General features: G+C 40.5%; 2 protein-coding genes across 2 annotated transcripts in view; one reads left to right on the top strand and one right to left on the bottom strand.

Moving 5' to 3' along the window:
- Window positions 1-10241, top strand: part of LOC103512456 (peptidyl-prolyl cis-trans isomerase H) — a 21513-nt gene extending 11272 nt beyond the window's left edge. Inside the window, exons 4-5 of the mRNA XM_017445416.2 lie at window positions 8765-8913; window positions 9615-10241. Coding sequence (XP_017300905.2) covers window positions 8765-8913; window positions 9615-9720 — 255 coding nt within the window. The 3' untranslated portion in view covers window positions 9721-10241. The remainder of the gene's footprint in view (window positions 1-8764; window positions 8914-9614) is intronic.
- Window positions 1-18350, bottom strand: part of LOC103512454 (hydrocephalus-inducing protein-like) — a 27700-nt gene extending 9350 nt beyond the window's left edge. The window contains exons 1-8 of the mRNA XM_026825919.1: window positions 18182-18350; window positions 17615-17813; window positions 16941-17102; window positions 16100-16325; window positions 15684-15943; window positions 14896-15186; window positions 13973-14284; window positions 13056-13289 (exon numbers count right to left, since the gene is read on the bottom strand). Of these exons, the coding sequence (XP_026681720.1) occupies window positions 13056-13289; window positions 13973-14284; window positions 14896-15186; window positions 15684-15943; window positions 16100-16325; window positions 16941-17102; window positions 17615-17813; window positions 18182-18219 (1722 nt within the window). The 5' untranslated portion in view covers window positions 18220-18350. The remainder of the gene's footprint in view (window positions 1-13055; window positions 13290-13972; window positions 14285-14895; window positions 15187-15683; window positions 15944-16099; window positions 16326-16940; window positions 17103-17614; window positions 17814-18181) is intronic.
- Between the last annotated feature and the right edge of the window lie 326 nt (window positions 18351-18676).

The following is an 18676-nucleotide window of genomic DNA, read 5'->3' as shown; positions in this document are numbered from 1 at the left end:
AAACAGTTGCAGTTCAAACCCCTGGTTTGACATTTTTTTAATTTTCCTAAGCAAAATAATGTACACGAATCGAATAAAGAGGGGATGATAATTGGGTATTTATTTACGTTTTTCAGTCATAAAGAAATCAGAAAATATAACACTTCTGAATTTGAAACAAACCGTTGAGCGGATTCGAACGGCCGACCTCTAGAACAGAAGTCCGACCTCTAGAAATATTACCAATGAGGTCAAAAATTAAATATGATATAATTTTGTTTAAATTAATTTTTATTATTAATATAATTAATTATTAAAAGTAATTATCTCATTAAATTAAACTAAACAGTTTGTAACAGAACCAATAGAAGAGAAAAACTTTTTTTTTAAAAACGAGAAAAAAAAGTTACGTCAGTACACGCGTGATGAAAAAAAATCTCACATTCAGTTGCCGCTTCGAACTTTCCGCCACGTCACGGGCAACTGGAATTGAAAATAGGTCAATGGACTGTGGTTACATCTAGATAACCATATAATTAACAGCTACCCTAGGTCCCGACAGGTTAGGGCCAATATTGAACAAGTTCTACCGTTTTTGCCGAGCGTGTGAGATTTTTTCCCTATGTGCGTGTACTCACGGGTTAATGGCATAAGTCTCAATTAATGAACTTTTCCACCCAATCGGATAAACTATATTTTATCATCGGGCCTCATTTTGATTCCTTGATTTGGTTGTATGGAAAATGAATAGAGTTGTAATGTAAGTTTGACGATTACGTGAAGGTAAGTACCCTGTATGGAAAACGAATAGTTGTAATGTAGGTAAGTTTGACGATGTATGTCTAAATTGTCTACGTGAAGGTAAGTACCCTATACTTATAACTCCGGATATTAGACTTGTATAAATGATTTTGAGCTTCTGAGTTTCTCTCAATAAAAAATACCTACTTACCTTGTAAATTTGAAACCTCACTATTAAATGTAACAGAGAAGGTGTTGCAGTGTCTAATTAGGAATGCTAAAAGTTCTTTAACAGTTTCTCAGGAGATGAAAAATTGTCACGTACTCCTGATGAGGACTATTAAGGCCCCTGTAATCATGAGTGTCCCTATAATCATAAAAGTCCCTATAATAATCACTAAAGTACCTATAATCGATGATTTTTTCATAACTAGGCAGCTTAAGTAGTCTTGCAACTTCTGGCAAACGGTAAATATAGACATAAGCATTTGGGGTTTCGAATTTCAAAATATTGCTGAAAGTGATTAACCAAAAGGTTACGTGCAAGAGTCATTAGAGTATCAATATCAACTAGTAACGGAAGGAGTATGCGGGTAACTAGAAGAACAGTAGACACTATGGACCTGTGAATCCGAATACGGGCTGTGGTTTGAATCTAAATAAATTATGTCACGAGATTTATTCAAGTGTCCTTCGTCCTTCTGGTCTGTCTAAAATAAGTATGTCTGTGTCTTGAATAACTTTGAAAAGTTGAAGAACCAATGATTTTTTTTCTTCTTTTTTAATTCATGCATCTTATGAAGGTAAGTTTTTTTTTCAGTAGATGCCCTCACCCTAGTAGTGAGATAAATCATTGGTGAAGACAAACAACTGCATTGGTAATACATTATCCGCTGGTGCTGGTGTATATTTTATTAAAAACACATCAAACCAACAGCAAGAAGAAATTGAATTCAAATTATGTTCAGACTCAGGTTCGGTTTAAGTGTGGGTTCTCCAGAATTTTAATATCAGGTTCACTAACTGATGAGGTTCGTCAGATTATTGAATTTCGGATAAAATGCCTACCATAAGGTTTATATCGTGTCGGCCTACTGAAGACCACATACCTAATCTGTAGCTCTTCTCCGTTGCCAAAAAGCCTTCAACCTTTCAGAATGTGCTTCCTTATTGTGCTGTAGAGTTGCCGATTTCACCAAAATACCTATCATAAGGTAAAAAAAATCTCGCATCTAATATTTATTTTGTCTCGTTTAATCCCTAGTGGGAATTGTTATTTTACTTTTGCCTATTGTAACCATTCATTATTCAAGTTTATATTATTTCCTTTGTAATCTTCGTAATATATTGCAAATAAAACATTTACATTTACAAAAAATACATTTTGACTCTTCTGAACTGGACCTACACTCACCTGGGAATCGGGCTAATATCGCTGACACAAACCTCTGATTTCTCCCCTGGCATGGTATAAATCTTGGTCCACTGATCCAAGTGCAGACAGATTCTGTCTCCCAGCGTACACCTAAATCAAGATGGATCACCAGGGCTTAATTAACACCTTGGTAGCCTCACGTGACTATAAGACGTCGGTACATATTACGAGTACTGGAGTATTTGGGGTAAAATGTCGGACTGAAATAAAGAGAACTTTTGTATTATCTGAAGTAGATGTCAACTTGTCAAGTTTGTTTTTGAATGCCAGACTTACGTAGAATCTTGGTCCACTGATCCAAGTGCAGACAGATTCTGTCTCCCAGCGTACACCTAAATCAAGATGGATCACCAGGGCTTAATTAACACTTTGGTAGCCTCACGTGACTATAAGACGTCGGTACATATTACGAGTACTGCAGTATTTGGGGTAAAATGTCGGAATGAAATAAAGAGAACTTTTGTATTATCTGAAGTAGATGTCAACTTGTCAAGATTATTTTTGAATGCCAGACTTACGTATTTCTCTTTATTTTGTGAAGAAGAGAATTGGAAGTAAACCGGTAACAAAACTTTATTTAAAGTGTAGATGTGTAAAAGCACAGTTAGTGTAGGTGGTAGGTGTACTCTTATGCATTTCAGTAAAAAATTGAGTGGAAAGTCGAATCCCATGTAAAATCCTTTATAAAATCCAAATAAGAGGTGAAAACTATGAAAAGGTATTTTTCAGAAAATATAACACTTCTGAATTTGAAACAAACCGTTGAGCGGATTCGAACGGCCGACCTCTAGAACAGAAGTCCGACCTCTAGAACAGAAGTCCGACCTCTAGAAATATTACCAATGAGGTCAAAAATTAAATATGTTATAATTTTGTTTAAATTCGGATACATCCGGTGATGACCAAGATCAAGAGGATCTCTTTTGACAAAGAGATCATTTCAAGAGGCTCCTGGGTTAAGTGTTAATTAATGCGGTTGGTCCTTGGATCTTCTACTAAGTCTAGGATTAGACTCAAAATTCCATAAGAAAGAGCTGATTTTTCCTTCAAATTGTCTTGGTAGGAATATCTGCTGAAGTTTTCCTTTAGCTTGAATGTTTGAACTCACTCCTTGAGCCTGCTTACCAGATGCGTAGGTACTTTACCAATGAGTTACCTAAGCAGACACTCGCGTTAGAGGAGCTTGTAATTCATAAAACTGAATCTGAGTAGCCCATGAGAATTTATTTGAGTAACTATGTATAGGAAGGAAAGTAATGTAATCGGGTCAAATTTTCGATGGTCAGTTTTTAGTGCCAAAACACGTTTTAAGGTCCCTAGAGCCTAAATCTAAAGTTTCAGCCATTGGTCCGTGTGTGTGTCTGTCTGTGTGTGTGTCTGTCTGTCTGTCTGTCTGTCTGTCTGTCTCTGTAAACAAAATATCTCGAGAACGGTAAGAGCTAGAGAGTTGAAATTTGGTATGTAGATGTCAAATGTGACAAGGATGCGACACGAAATTTTTGGTTAGGATCGGTGCAACGGCCCATCCCGATTCAAAATGGCAGCACCTCAAAGTTATGACTCTTATGCCACGCTGATCCCGTACAAAGGACGGGTCAATCACTAGTATTATAATATGCGACTGTTCTACAAGTACGTGGAAATCTGAAACACCCTTACCCTTACCTTATTTGGAATCCTGATAACAGCCTTTGTTTCTCCTAAACAGAGAAAAAGTGAGATAGAGATAGAGACAGAGAGAGAGAGATACAGAGAGAGAGATAGGGAGCTAAAGACACACCAAAATTTTGGGATTTCCTAGAAACATTATGTACACGACAATCCTACAAGTGCACAAAAGTCTGGATAACACACACCAAAGTAGTTAAAACGTCCTTTGTTTTTGCCAAATAAACAGAAATAGGGAGAGAGAGAGAGAAAGGGGGAAAGAAGAGAAAGAAGACTAATAGGAGAGAGAGGGAAAGAGAAAGAGAGAGCTGTTACAAAATCCAGAAGCCCTCTTATAAATGTCACCAAATGATATTGTAACTTGTTGATACCCTCCACTCTCCTCCTCCCACAGGGTCTAGAAGGGGAAGAGAAACAAAAGATACAAGAAGAGGGGAGGGGGAGGAATAATAGTTAGAGGAAGGGAAGGGAGAGGAACGAATGGGAGGGAGAGGAGAGAGAGGGAGCTAGCGTTCCACACCATTGATTTCCTATTAGAGAGTATTATAAATGCTTTTCCTATTTTCCTCCCCCACCTTCTCCCTCCCTTTCCTCCTCTCCTTCTCCCTCCCTTCCCACCCCTCCGTTCTCTCCTATATCCTTCTCCTCTTCTTCCTTCCCTTCCCTCCCCTACCGAAGGTCCCGTCAACCTTTCCCCCACCCCCGGGGTCAACGTGTTAAACTTCTGACACGCGACGGCCCACCCCCGGGGGAGGGAGGTCAAGTGATCTCCGGGGGGGGAGAAGGGTCATTGTTGTGTCTACCCCGGGGCTGATATGTCCCCATGGGGGGGATCTGAGGGGATAGGGGGTAACGCTTGATCGAATTTCTCTTTCGGATGAGGATGGGGTCGTTGGAGAGTTTCAAATCCCCAACAGTCCCCGGGGACCCTCCGGGATTGTCCCCCCAACAATGACATGATAGTTATTAGATAGGTATCATTATAGTTTTCAGTCTTTCCCTACTAAGGTCATTTTCATTTTGACAAATCAGACAAAAATGGTTGGATGGAAAAATATGCCCCAGGCAATAATTTCGCCCTTTGTTTGTAATTACTTGTATTTGTGTGAATTGAATTATAATCAATTAAGAGTCTACCTAAACAAATCGTTGACTATTAAGTGGAAGGGATTTCCACCAGGGTCGTAACCAAGATTTTTTGAGCTCCATTACCCTTCCAGAAGCTCCTTTATTAAGTGGTCGAATTATCATTTTAATTTGAAAATGTGAGGGATAAAGTTCCAGACCTCGTTGGAGACTGAACCCACGCCCTGCTGATTACCAGGCAAGCCCCTAGCCCTAAATCACTACTCCACCGAGTCAATTTAAGGCCAGCCACTGACTATCAGGTGTAGATCCTGTCAAGTTTAGCTGATAGTGAGTGGCTGGTATAAGGGTCATTTAAAGGCAGTTTCCAACTCAAAACAGACACAAAATCCTCTAAGGTCTAGAACAGAGAAAAAAATAATGAAAAAAAGGTTAAAAGTTCTGTTAATAAAAGTATAGATATATACTCGCACATAGTTACATATTAACAATAAAAGTAGCAACCAAAGGCTACTCACACATGTAAGCGCCTTCCTAACTGGAATGAGGAGAAAAAAGGTCGGAAGTGCCCAGACTCATCCAGTCTTTCTCATGAAAGTGCTCAAACGTCCGAGCACAGTTCGTAAAAGTGATTTCGGGCGAAAAATTCCCCGAGTTTCCTGCCTTTGAAAATTATTACACTTTTCACCCTTTTGTTTTATGCTGGGGATTACCAGCTCGGGATTGAGATGAAACGAGGATTTCTCTAGTTCTCAGGTCAACCTCGGATTGAACTCAGTCCTGAGACAATCCACGGTGGTAAAACTCGACCTTAGTAGGGAGCTCGTTTCTCGAAAAAAAAAAAAAAAATGCCCTCCTAATCTAGCCTTAGAAACTTTAGATCAAGTGACTTGGTTGGTATAAGTATGTAGGTAAGGTACTTTAGCTGTAGCAGTGTAGCCATACAACTTTGGACTGTATTACGACTTTAGCCGAAAGATAGTGGGGGGGTTATGGCCGACTTGGTTTTAATTTAACTTCTACGTACGCCTAATTGCCTGAATCACCTGTATGTCGGGTTCAATGTAACATTTCTTCTCCCTGTAGAATTCTAGACCAATCAGATTCTAAACTGCACAAAGACCTCACGGGATTAACTCAATTAATTTCTACTGTTGGTTCTGTTGGTTTCCCCATCCGTGGCACAAGCTCTGCTTATACGGATGGGTATACCATTTATATGAAAAATGTATGTTGTGAGTTTTTTGTTAATCAAATATAAATGGAAACTTGTTTAAAAAAAAAAAAAAATGGACAAGATTTTGCCACGAAGACGGGGTGAAACTATGGAATAGAAAATTAGATTTAAAATGTTTCGTAACTCGAAGGAAGCTGCAAAACCAAAAGGAAATCCTCTCCTTTGACCTTTTAGTAAAGGATTCACCGAGCAAACAAATTTCATTTTGTTTATGAAGGAGAAAAAAAAAATCGAGCTTTCAGAAGCAGAAAGCCTTTTTTCTTTAGCCTGAAAATTCCTTACCCCTTCTCCCCCGAGCTTTCTAATTAGACGGCAAAATCTAATAACTGGTTCCCTATCTTGCAGGCAATGTGTTTGTTTTTAAAAACCAGCTAACCAGCAGTTTTCTTCTCCTTCTTCTCCTTCTTCTTCTTCTTCTCCTTCTTCTTCTTCTTCTTCTTCTCCTCCTCCTTCTTCTTCTTCTTCTTCTTCTTCTTCTTCTTCTTTTACAGGCAGTAGGGAGGTAATTTCCTTGAACAAAGGTTGCATGGACTGTATCAAAGACGGCTTCAGCTAGCCTTACAAGCTGAATTTTCAAATACGCTTAAAGCCAGCCTAGTTAGCTTAGTTGGTAGTGCGCCATCCTTGTAAGCGCTAGGCCGTCGGCATAAATTAAGTTAAGGTTCAGCCAGCCTAGCTAGCTTAGTTGGTAGTGCGTCTGCCTTGTAAGCGCTAGGCCACTGGGCTCGATTCCCGCCGGGGCGGATTTTATCCTAATGGGATAATGTTCGTTCTCGGAACGGCTGGCTTTCTCCTATCCTGTCTTCCTTCTCTATTCGATTTCGGGACGATAAGACCGTAGCAGTTACAGTTCCCTCTGTCAAACCTCTTTAAAAAAAAAAAGTTTCTCTGCCTAGCAGTCCCATGAGCCATGAGTTCTCTTGGAAATCGAAAGTAAGTGCCGTGAAAGATATTTCCACCTAATGGTAAAAAGACCTTTAATTTGATATATAGATCGACCAGGTTTGGATAAGTCCTTCTATGGGGACAGAGTGACAGACAGACGACACCGAAGCGAATACAATTAAATAGCCCGTCCCTTATACCTTTTTTTATTACTATCGTAATAATAAAGGAAGGACGGGCTAAAAATCAATAGCATTACGTTGCTTATACAATACCTACTATTAAATTGGTCAATGAGTACAACACCTACGTAATACTAATAACAGAAACTTGTAGGATTTCCCAATACCTACAGGTACCTATACAGATACACTGAGAAAAAATAAAAATAAAACTAGGATATCGAAAGTCGTTTCTATCACAAGCGACAGAAACTCCCGTTACGAGGAGGTAGTGATAACCCGCTTAGAGGAAGGGAGAGAGAAAGAGAGACAGACAGAGATAATCCCAAGTTGAAAAGTTCATTAAAATGCATGTTGTATTGCTCTCTTTCTCTTTTCACTTTTCCTCTCTCCCTCCCTATCTCTCTCTCTCTCTCAAAAAATGATGCTTAGATAAATAAAATTCAAATATCTATCATAATATTGTGAGGAAAGAAGAGAAGGGGGGGGCGACGAGGAGGAGGAGGTAGAAAAGACACATTTCAAAGCTACGAATAGTATCAATAACTCTGATTTTTATTTATGAAAAGGCTTCCTATTTCCAATAGATTCAATGGCACTTCCCTTATTATTTCCTCAATCACTCCACATTTTCTGAATATTATTGCGACAGTGAACTTTTGATTTTTTTTTCTTTCAACGAACGAACAAAGTGAGTTCTAAATTTTTAAATTTTAACTCAAGAATTCTGCATATATTGTCTGTCTGTTTCACCATATGTAACTCTTGAAGGGTTTGTCCAATTTTAATGAAACTTGGCAAATATGTTTACCATCGAAAGAACATTAGATCATTTTATTTTGGGTCGAATCAAGCCTTTGGAGGATACAGTAGAGGCTCTACTCTACAGTCTAACTAAACCTCTAGCTACTTATGTTTGGAGGGGTGCACTAGTCCTACATACTGGACTCCGCACACAGGACTTTCGTTAGAAAAGCCCCCGTGGCCGAGTGGGTATCACACTAGGCTTGCACGCAGGAGGTCCGGGTTCGATTCCCGGCGGGGCCAAGGTTTTTTCGGCTCTGTGCGTGGAGTTCGGGCTGTACTCAGCCTCGTGAGGACAATTGAGTAGCTACTTTAATCGACTAGCGACCAGTGGCGGCATTACCAGAGTAAAAAGAAAAAAATATAGATATGTCAGAAATAGTATAGGAGGCTTTTAGTAATGCTGTGATATCCACAAAAATTGTGAAGAAGCTCTCAGCTTCACCACAGATAAATCAAGATTTAGATTTTTTAGATTGGGACAAGGTACAAAGAAGAACAAGATTTGTAAAGGCTATTGGTATTGGAACATAGGGCCGTATCCTCGTCACAATATTGAAGAGAGGGGGACAGGGTAGGAGAAAGCCAGCCGTTCCGAGAGCGAACCTTAGCTAAGACTGGCAGTGGTTCAAATCTTACACGGAAAACAATTTGTATGAATGCCGTGAAACTATTTAGGTATGCAATGTGCAATACACAAATTAGTGGAGATGATACTTCAACCCTTTTATGCCTTTATTCCCGCAGGTGTTGTCCGGGATGAAAGCACTTCGCGTTATCGAGAACATCCCCATGAGTCCCACCTCCAAGAGACCTTCTTTAGATGCCACAATACGGACTGCAGGGTTTATAGACACGCCTAAACCCTTCATGATCCATGATGGTGATACCAAAGAGTAAGGACCAATCACATTTCAGTATTCATCTACATTTCTAGTAGTGATATGTAAAAATCTACCTCTCTAGCAGTGATGACAAGAAACTTCTAGTTCTAGAAATTTACGTCACGAGACATGGATTTTGTCTCGTCTCGTGATTTCACAAGAAAAGATGAGAAATGGTTATCCCTTCTGGTCTTGTCTACCGTACATCATTGCTCTCTAATACTCTTATGTATAAAATAGAAATAGTGTTTACGCTAGTGTTTTTCAATTTAACCCATTAGGTAGTGAGTTAACAATCTTTGGTTGCATAAGAAAATACACAATACTTTTGTAGATGAAAACAATAATACTTTGGTCAGTAACACGTTTTTGTAGATACTAGATACTCTAATTTGTAATTTTATTAGAGTTTTGATGTTGTAATTCGCAAAATAGGTACGTTTTCCTTTTTGACACTGTAGAGTGTAGAACGTTGTGTTCCTTCTCGTATCTTATCTGACCTACCAAACATCAACCCACCATATGTCACTAGTACGTTTTGTATTTAGTAAAACTTTCATATAGAATGTAGATATTTACATATTTGTAAATTTCTCTGTGTAAATAAATACGTATAAGTTGGGAATTCCAGCTTGGGATATCCTTCAGATATCTTGGTATTATTTTCATTTGTACTAACGTTTTCCTTTCTGTTCTTTATCTGTTTCAAGCAGCTTTTTCTGGGGCTGGATAAAGGCTTCAGCGTTCCCTCTGACTACAACCTTTGCTACTCTAGGCTTGTTCCAATGGTTCTACTATAAGCTTTCCCTCATTGCGTAAAATGACAAAACCGCGAGTTGTTGTGAATGTGAAAAACCTGAGAGAATTGTTCATTTGTTCTTTTTTTTTTCATTTCAAATACCTACCTACTTACCACAAAAACATTAAGTTCAAAATTAAATAATAATTCAAATGAAAAGATTATCACCCTTTGTCTAATCTAAATATCTTTAGACATAAATTTTATTTCTTTATTTAGAACCACAGCCCAAGGATATAATGAAAAAAAAGTGCAACAAAAGAGTGAAAATTATCTTCGTGAAAAACGCCGTATTTTGATAAAACAACGAAAAACAAAGCCCATTTGTTTAAACATTTTTGTTTAAAATGTAACAGCAACATTCCATCAACATAACTCCCTTATAAGAATAAAACAAGGGGAAACACAAACTCACAGTGAGACACGGGGGAAACATCAAATCGCGTGACCCAATGTCTCGCCTCAATGCTCACTCAACAAATAAAACTCAGCATTGAGAAACTCAAATTCAAATAAAACTCAGCATTGAGAAACTCAAATTCAAATAAAACTCAGCATTGAGAAACTCAAATTAAAAACAAACTTTAGCATTGAGAGTTCAAATAAAATGTCCACTTCATCTGAGCGTATTCTGGTTTTGGATCGGCCACTGAGACGATTAACTTACCAACGGGTGGGAATTTGCAGTCCAAATCTGGAGATGGGCTGAAGGACACGGTAATTTTGGTGTCCTGTGGGAGATAGGAGGGGAGGGGATGAGAAATAAAGGAAGTCAGGGATCTTAGAAAGAGAAAACATTTCTATTTCATGTCCAATAAATAATTTGCATCAAAAAGGATTCTTTTGGTCCAAGAGGGAAACTTTGTAAACGAGCAAAAAACCTTCATCCTTATGTCCTATGAGTGACTTAATGTCTGAGTTATGAAGAGTGAGTTACATCACATAATAGAACAGACTATTCTTTTTATTCTTTTAAGTGAACTACTCACTCATTGAAACAGATCCTAAAACATGTAACTCACTACTCACTCTTCAACTACCGATAGGTATAGGGAGGTGTAGTTAGGTGGTACCTGATTTAGTGTTGAGAAGTCAGTAGTTGATTAGCGCCTTGGCACGACATGAATAAAAAAAAATTATCACGATTTTCCTTTAAAAATAAAATGCAGTTCTTTCTTTTACTTCTAAATTTTATAAAATAGGTAATAGGGCTGTGTAGTTAGGATCTGACTCATTGACTCAGTAATCCATTTTGAGCAGGGATCGAAATAAAAAAAATCTTTTTTTTTTAAATTCATTTTCAAGATTTTTTTCATGTCATACATGACTTAAAAAAGCATTTACAAGTGATTGCAAAATTTTTGAGGAGTCAAACACCTCACTGTATAACTAGTAAATACTGTGTGTGTGTGTGTGTGTGTGTGTGTGTGTGTGTGTGTGTGTGTGTGTGTGTGTGTGTGTGTGTGTGTGTGTGTGTGTGTGTGTGTGTGTGTGTGTGTGTGTGTGTGTGTGTGTGTGTGTGTGTGTGTGTGTGTGTGTGTGTGTGTGTGTGTGTGTGTGTGTGTGTGTGTGTGTGTGTGTGTGTGTGTGTGTGTGTGTGTGTGTGTGTGTGTGTGTGTGTGTGTGTGTGTGTGTGTGTGTGTGTGTGTGTGTGTGTGTGTGTGTGTGTGTGTGTGTGTGTGTGTGTGTGTGTGTGTGTGTGTGTGTGTGTGTGTGTGTGTGTGTGTGTGTGTGTGTGTGTGTGTGTGTGTGTGTGTGTGTGTGTGTGTGTGTGTGTGTGTGTGTGTGTGTGTGTGTGTGTGTGTGTGTGTGTGTGTGTGTGTGTGTGTGTGTGTGTGTGTGTGTGTGTGTGTGTGTGTGTGTGTGTGTGTGTGTGTGTGTGTGTGTGTGTGTGTGTGTGTGTGTGTGTGTGTGTGTGTGTGTGTGTGTGTGTGTGTGTGTGTGTGTGTGTGTGTGTGTGTGTGTGTGTGTGTGTGTGTGTGTGTGTGTGTGTGTGTGTGTGTGTGTGTGTGTGTGTGTGTGTGTGTGTGTGTGTGTGTGTGTGTGTGTGTGTGTGTGTGTGTGTGTGTGTGTGTGTGTGTGTGTGTGTGTGTGTGTGTGTGTGTGTGTGTGTGTGTGTGTGTGTGTGTGTGTGTGTGTGTGTGTGTGTGTGTGTGTGTGTGTGTGTGTGTGTGTGTGTGTGTGTGTGTGTGTGTGTGTGTGTGTGTGTGTGTGTGTGTGTGTGTGTGTGTGTGTGTGTGTGTGTGTGTGTGTGTGTGTGTGTGTGTGTGTGTGTGTGTGTGTGTGTGTGTGTGTGTGTGTGTGTGTGTGTGTGTGTGTGTGTGTGTGTGTGTGTGTGTGTGTGTGTGTGTGTGTGTGTGTGTGTGTGTGTGTGTGTGTGTGTGTGTGTGTGTGTGTGTGTGTGTGTGTGTGTGTGTGTGTGTGTGTGTGTGTGTGTGTGTGTGTGTGTGTGTGTGTGTGTGTGTGTGTGTGTGTGTGTGTGTGTGTGTGTGTGTGTGTGTGTGTGTGTGTGTGTGTGTGTGTGTGTGTGTGTGTGTGTGTGTGTGTGTGTGTGTGTGTGTGTGTGTGTGTGTGTGTGTGTGTGTGTGTGTGTGTGTGTGTGTGTGTGTGTGTGTGTGTGTGTGTGTGTGTGTGTGTGTGTGTGTGTGTGTGTGTGTGTGTGTGTGTGTGTGTGTGTGTGTGTGTGTGTGTGTGTGTGTGTGTGTGTGTGTGTGTGTGTGTGTGTGTGTGTGTGTGTGTGTGTGTGTGTGTGTGTGTGTGTGTGTGTGTGTGTGTGTGTGTGTGTGTGTGTGTGTGTGTGTGTGTGTGTGTGTGTGTGTGTGTGTGTGTGTGTGTGTGTGTGTGTGTGTGTGTGTGTGTGTGTGTGTGTGTGTGTGTGTGTGTGTGTGTGTGTGTGTGTGTGTGTGTGTGTGTGTGTGTGTGTGTGTGTGTGTGTGTGTGTGTGTGTGTGTGTGTGTGTGTGTGTGTGTGTGTGTGTGTGTGTGTGTGTGTGTGTGTGTGTGTGTGTGTGTGTGTGTGTGTGTGTGTGTGTGTGTTCCCTTTTTTTTTTTTTTTTTTTTTTTTTTTTTTTTTTTTTTTTTTTTTTTTTTTTTCACTGGAAATTTTTTATAGTTTGGCTAGGGACTTTAAACAGGGAGTAGACGAGCTCAGTCTGGTTGGAAGACGTTAAACAGGGAGTAAACCACCTTAGTCTGGTTGGGGGATTTTAAACAAGTAGACCAGCCTGAAATATCCCTTGCTAAAGAAAAAGCAGTGCGAAGGGCATCCACTCGTAATCTTTTTGTAGCCAAAACCAAATGTCAGCCCAAAGCAATCACCCTAGCTATATTTTGTTCAAGTTATATTATTCTATTACCTTCTGTCTACCTGGTACAGCTACAGAGCTCTGTACTTCCAAATCAGGATGGTTACTAGTTGCAAAGAACACAGTAGCATCTATCATTGGATTGTCCACTAGGATTGTATATTCTACAGTTTGTCGTGCATAGGTAGTGAGGTCTACAGTGTTGAATGCTTCTCCGTTATCTGATACTTCGTAGTTGAGGTCCCACCACTGGTATTCCTGAGTATCTTCATTCTTCATGTACACCTGGAATATTTCATACAAATGGTAACGTAATGGTGCGTTCCCACTCACTTGCCTCAGTTTCCACTTGTTTAAATGTTCGTTCTCGGAACGGCTGGCTTTCTCCTATCCTATCATCCTTCTCTTTTCGATTTCGGGACCAAAATAATTTCGTTGTTACAGTTCCCTCGATTAAACCTCTTCATTTTATATTTTTTTTCCATTCCAAATTGAAGGTGAACACTCGGCCAGCCTGGGTAGCTTGGTTGATAGCGCGTCTGCCTCGTAAGCGCTAGGCCGCGGGTTCGATTCCCATTATCTTACTTTGACATGTAAGTTCCCGACTCGGTACGGTGTTATGGCGATCTCCACAGTCCTACTCGTGTTAGCCGGGAGCATAATAAAGTCCCGGATCTTGGCCGTGAAATAGTTCTAAAATAAACATAATCTTACTTTGACATGTAAGTTCCCGACTCGGTACGGTGTTGGTACGGTGTTATCAAGAACTCCACAGTCCTACTCGCGTTAGCCGGGAGCATAATAAAGTCCCGGATCTTGGCCGTGAAATAGTTCTAAAATAAACATAATCTTACTTTGACATTTAAGTTCCCGACTCGGTACTCCACAGTCCTACTCGTGTTGGCCGGGAGCATAATGAAGTCCCGGATCTTGGCCGTGAAATAGTTCTAAAATAAACATAATCTTACTTTGACATTTAAGTTCCCGACTCGGTACGGTGTTATCAAGAACTCCACAGTCCTACTCGTGTTGGCCGGGAGCATAATACAGTCCCGGATCTTGGCCGTGAAATAGTTCTCACTGTCGTCCTCTGCGAAGCTGTAGTAACATTCGAACTTCTGGTTGTAGGGGAGCCAATTCTGGGCCAAGAGAGGTTCCACATGGGGACGGAGGGGGAGGAGGGAGGAGGAGACACGATCGTTGGGGAGGGGAGGGAGAGCTTTGCCGACCAGACGGTAGACGAAGTGCTGGTTCGAATCCCCGCACAGCTTGAGATAACCCTGATGAGATGAAAGAGATAGTGTAACTTGAAATTGGCTTTTTTTAAAGAGGTTTGACAGAGGGGCTGTAACCGCTAAGGTATTATCATCCCGGAATTGAAGCGAGAAGGAAAACAGCACAGACGGTAGACGAAGTGCTGGTTCGAATCCCCGCACAGCTTGAGATAACCCTGATGAGATGAAGGAGATAGTGTAACTTGAAATTGGCTTTTTTAAAGAGGTTTGATAGAGGGAACTGTAACCGCCAAGGTCTTATCATCACGAAATTGAAGAGAGAAGGAAGACAGGAGAGGATTAAAAAACTGGCCATCCACCAGCCTAGTTAGCTTGGAAGGTAGCGCGTCTGCCTTGTAAGCGCTAGGTCGCGGGTTCGATTCCCACTCCCGGATCAGATTTTATCCTAAAAAAAATAAGGTTCGTTCGCGGAATAGCTGGCTTTTTTCTATCTTGTCTTTCTCTTCTCTTTGCTTTCGGAACGATAAGAAATTGACGGTTACAGTTCCCTCTGTCAAACCACTTTTTTGAACTCCTGTTTGTTTTATTTTAATTTTATTATTATTATTTATTTTTTTAATGACAAAATAAATAAATATAATAATGACGCTACTTACATAATGAAGCTTGTGTTGCGATGTCATAAGCAGAGGAGCATAGGTCACTTCATACGATATAGCCGTCGGGTTAGTCTCATCTTGCACAAGCTTATTAACACCGGTAAAGAAATGTCCGGTGAGGTACGCTTCCAGTTTTTCAGTTGCTGGAAACTCCTTGGTGATAGTCTTGGTAGCAGTGGTGCGCACTGGGATAGAGAACTCGATTGCGTCCTTGCTTTTGGGCAGGGGGACGCAACTGCCGGCCATCTTCAACTCGAGTGTGCCGTACTTGTCGATTTTACAGTAGGCCTGTGGAGAAAAGGAGCATTAGCAAAATATGATGATAATTACTAAGTCCTACAGTAAAGCGTGCCGTTAAAGAATGACATCCGGTAGGTATCCCACATAGTAGCGTGCCGTCTAAGAGTGACAGCTTGTATGTATCCTACACACTGGCGTGCCGTTAGAGAGTGACACCCTGTAGGTATCATACGATTCATACATTCTACCGTGCCGTCAAAAAGTGACAGCCTGTAGGTATCCTACATACGAGTACTAGAGTGCCGTCAAAGAATGACACTCATTAGGTAACCTACACTCTTTGACGGCACGCTAGTATGTAGTACCTACAGGCCGTCACTCTTTGACGGAACGGTAGTAAGTGGGATACCTACAAGATGTCACTCTTTGACGGCACGCTAGTAAGTGGGATACCTACGAGATGTCACTCTTTGACGGCACGCTAGTATGTAGGATATCTACTAGCGTGTCGTTAAATAATGACGGCCTGTAGGTCTCAATCTCACCTTACAGGACAAGTACAGGATCAGACGAGACGGTGAAAACTCCACGTTAAAATGAACCCGTGATCCCGGGTTAGAAAAGCCACGCATCGGGCTGATTTTGAAATAGTTGGACGACTTCTGTTCGATGGACCATTCGAATTTGGCACCCTCATCTCCATCATTGATCAGGATAAGCTTCTCCACACTGGTGGAGGTGCGTTTGGTCGGGTTGAATGAGATGAGAGGTCGGTCCAGAAGGAATTTGGTGCCGATTACATTGCCTGATTGAGAGAGGGACATGAAATTAGATTATTTTATTGAAATTTTACGATCTCTAAAATCCCTAGATCGAGAAGGTCTATCTATTCGACCAAAGAGATTACTTTTTTGTTGTTGCACCTAAACAAAAGGCATGAGGTCTATTATTCAAACCTTACCTTTAATCAAGCACAAGTTTTTCCTAATAGATTCAAAGTTGAGAATGAACCACAGCTGTATGTTCTTCTCCACAGAGGTGGGCTTGCACTGGATGGTAACTGACTTGGTCTCTCTAGGCAGGAGGTCGAGGGTTCGAGGCAATACTTTGAACGTGTCATTGACTTCACAGCATTGCTCGTGCGAGTGATCTTCTGCTGTCTGGGCTAGTAGTTCGGCTGGACGACTCTGGGAGAATAAAAAGGACTTGAAGTGTTCCTCCGGGGTAAATGGAGTGAAAAAAAAAAACAAAAAAAAAAAAAAAAAAAAAAAACAGGGGGGGAAAAAGAAATTTTAATTGTGTTAAGCATATTTAATGCTTGTCACAAACATCGTTCCCCCGATTATTTCACCTAGAGATAGATTTTATGACATGACTTTGGACTCGAACCACCAACCCAACCTCACAGATCCAAAAGTCCCAACGCGCGTTAAACAACTGCACCACTGAGGTTGGTTAAAAAACAAAAAAAAAAAAAAAAACAAAAAAAAAAAAAAAAAAAAAAAAAAAAAAAAAAAAAACAGGTAGGTATAGCAAAGAAGAAAAAAAAATGGATAGGTTATTTTTTTAAACAATACTTTCCTCATTAGATAGATGAAGGGAACATCAATTAGAGGTTCGAAAATGCTGTTTGACACTCTGTGACACATATATGAGAACCTAAATGAGAGCATGTTTTTGCATATTTTGGCAGTTTTCTGGCATATTTTTGCATATATTGGCCGTTTTTTGGTGCATATTGCATACATATTTGGGCCATTTTTTTGTGCATATAATAATAATAATTGTAATAATAAACTTACCGTAAGAGACATATCAGGTGGTGTCTTAGTGAATGTACACAGGTCAAATTTAAGTGATACACTGCTCTCACTCTCATTGAGGAGCTGAATAGTTCTCTTCACTACAGTACCAATCTTCATGTCACCGAAGTTGAGTACTTTCTCCCCGTTCAGGATTCGAACCTGGAACCAGAGATCAAGAAACAGTAAAGGCCCGTTCCCCTTGTCGTTCGGAAAAAAATCGTGTCGTGTCTAGGACCTAAGTGGTTATAGTATTTTTTAATATCTTGATTATACTATTTTATTTTTCTAAGAGGTTTGACGGAACTATATAACTAGGTCTTATCGTCCAGAAATTGAAGAGAGAAGGACAGGATTGGAAAAAGCTAGCCAGTCCGAGAATGAACCCTATTTGTTTAATTTAATTTAATTTAATTTAGGATAAAGTCTTTAAGTTTAGGATAAAGTCCGCCCAGGGCAGGAATCGAACCTGCTAGGAAGCGGACACAAGGCAGGCGCGGTACTCTCCAAGCTCCTCTTCAGTACTAACCTTGAGTTCCACGCCTTTACCGGACACTTTGAGTTAAAATTCCATACCTCGGCTGGGATCGAACCCACGCCCTCCTGATTACCAGGCGAGCGTCTTGACCACTACACCACCGAGGCAGGTAGGATAGGTCCTCTTCAGTACTAACCTTGAGTTCCACGCCTTTACCGGACACTTTGAGCGTCTCGAGATATTTGCCATTGACCAGCAGGTCGATTATTTCCCGGTAGGACTTGGGTTGAAGCGGATTGAACGTGATAAGTATGGCTCCTACTCTATCAGGGGGAATGCTTTGGTCTAGTATGTCCACTTGTAAGTATGGCGTGTCTTTATAGTATGATTCGATGCTGTAAGACAACAAAATAGAGTAGAAAAGACTTTCAGCAAAAAAAACTGATCCTTGTTTTTGATTTTTCTTTTTTTACTCGCAGATTATGTAGGTATGCGGGCTTGTGGAATAAGCGGCTGGCTTTCTCCTATCCTGTCTTCCTTCTCTCTTCGATTTCGGGACGATAAGACCACAGCAGTTACAGTTCCCTCTGTCAAACCTCTTAAAAAAAAAAAAAAAAAAAAAAAAAAAAAAAAAAAAAAAAAAAATGAACACTGAACAGCAGTTTGAGAAAAACCAAAAAATACGAGTGTTCGGCTAATTTTGTCACCCAGTGTAACATGAAAAGGGCACTTGAATTAGCCACGATCAGTAATTATTACTTACACAACATCTTCCTGAGAGTAGTTCTTACACTGGACCATTATGCTATATTTCAGTCTGTCCTCTTCAGTCCCATACTCATCTCCAGTGATCAGACAAGTATCAAAGTTCACCACCTTGGGCCAAATGTGATAGGGTAAGTTATGTGCGATCCCTTTCAATTTTATCACGTACCGGGGACCGTGGATAGGAGAAAGCCAGCCGTTCCGAGAACGGACATTATCCCATCAGGATAAAATCCGCCCCGGGCGGGAATCGAACCCGCGGCCTAGCGCTTACGAGGCAGACGCACTACCAACTAAGCTAACTAGGTTGGCTTAAACATTTTTAAAAGAGTTTTGATAGAGGGAACTGTAACTACCAAGGACTTATTGTCCCCAAAGAGAAGAAAGACAGGATAGAATAAAATCAGCCGTTCCGAGAACTTTATCTGTTTAGGATAAAATCCACCCTGCCAGCCAAGTTAGCTTGGATGGTAGCGCGCCTGTCTGGCTTTCT

Source organism: Diaphorina citri, unplaced genomic scaffold, assembly GCF_000475195.1.
Source record: "Diaphorina citri unplaced genomic scaffold, Diaci psyllid genome assembly version 1.1 scaffold839, whole genome shotgun sequence".
Taxonomy (NCBI): domain Eukaryota; kingdom Metazoa; phylum Arthropoda; class Insecta; order Hemiptera; family Psyllidae; genus Diaphorina; species Diaphorina citri.
The sequence above is the reverse complement of the archived record's forward strand: the minus strand, read 5'-3'. Positions and strand labels throughout refer to the sequence as shown.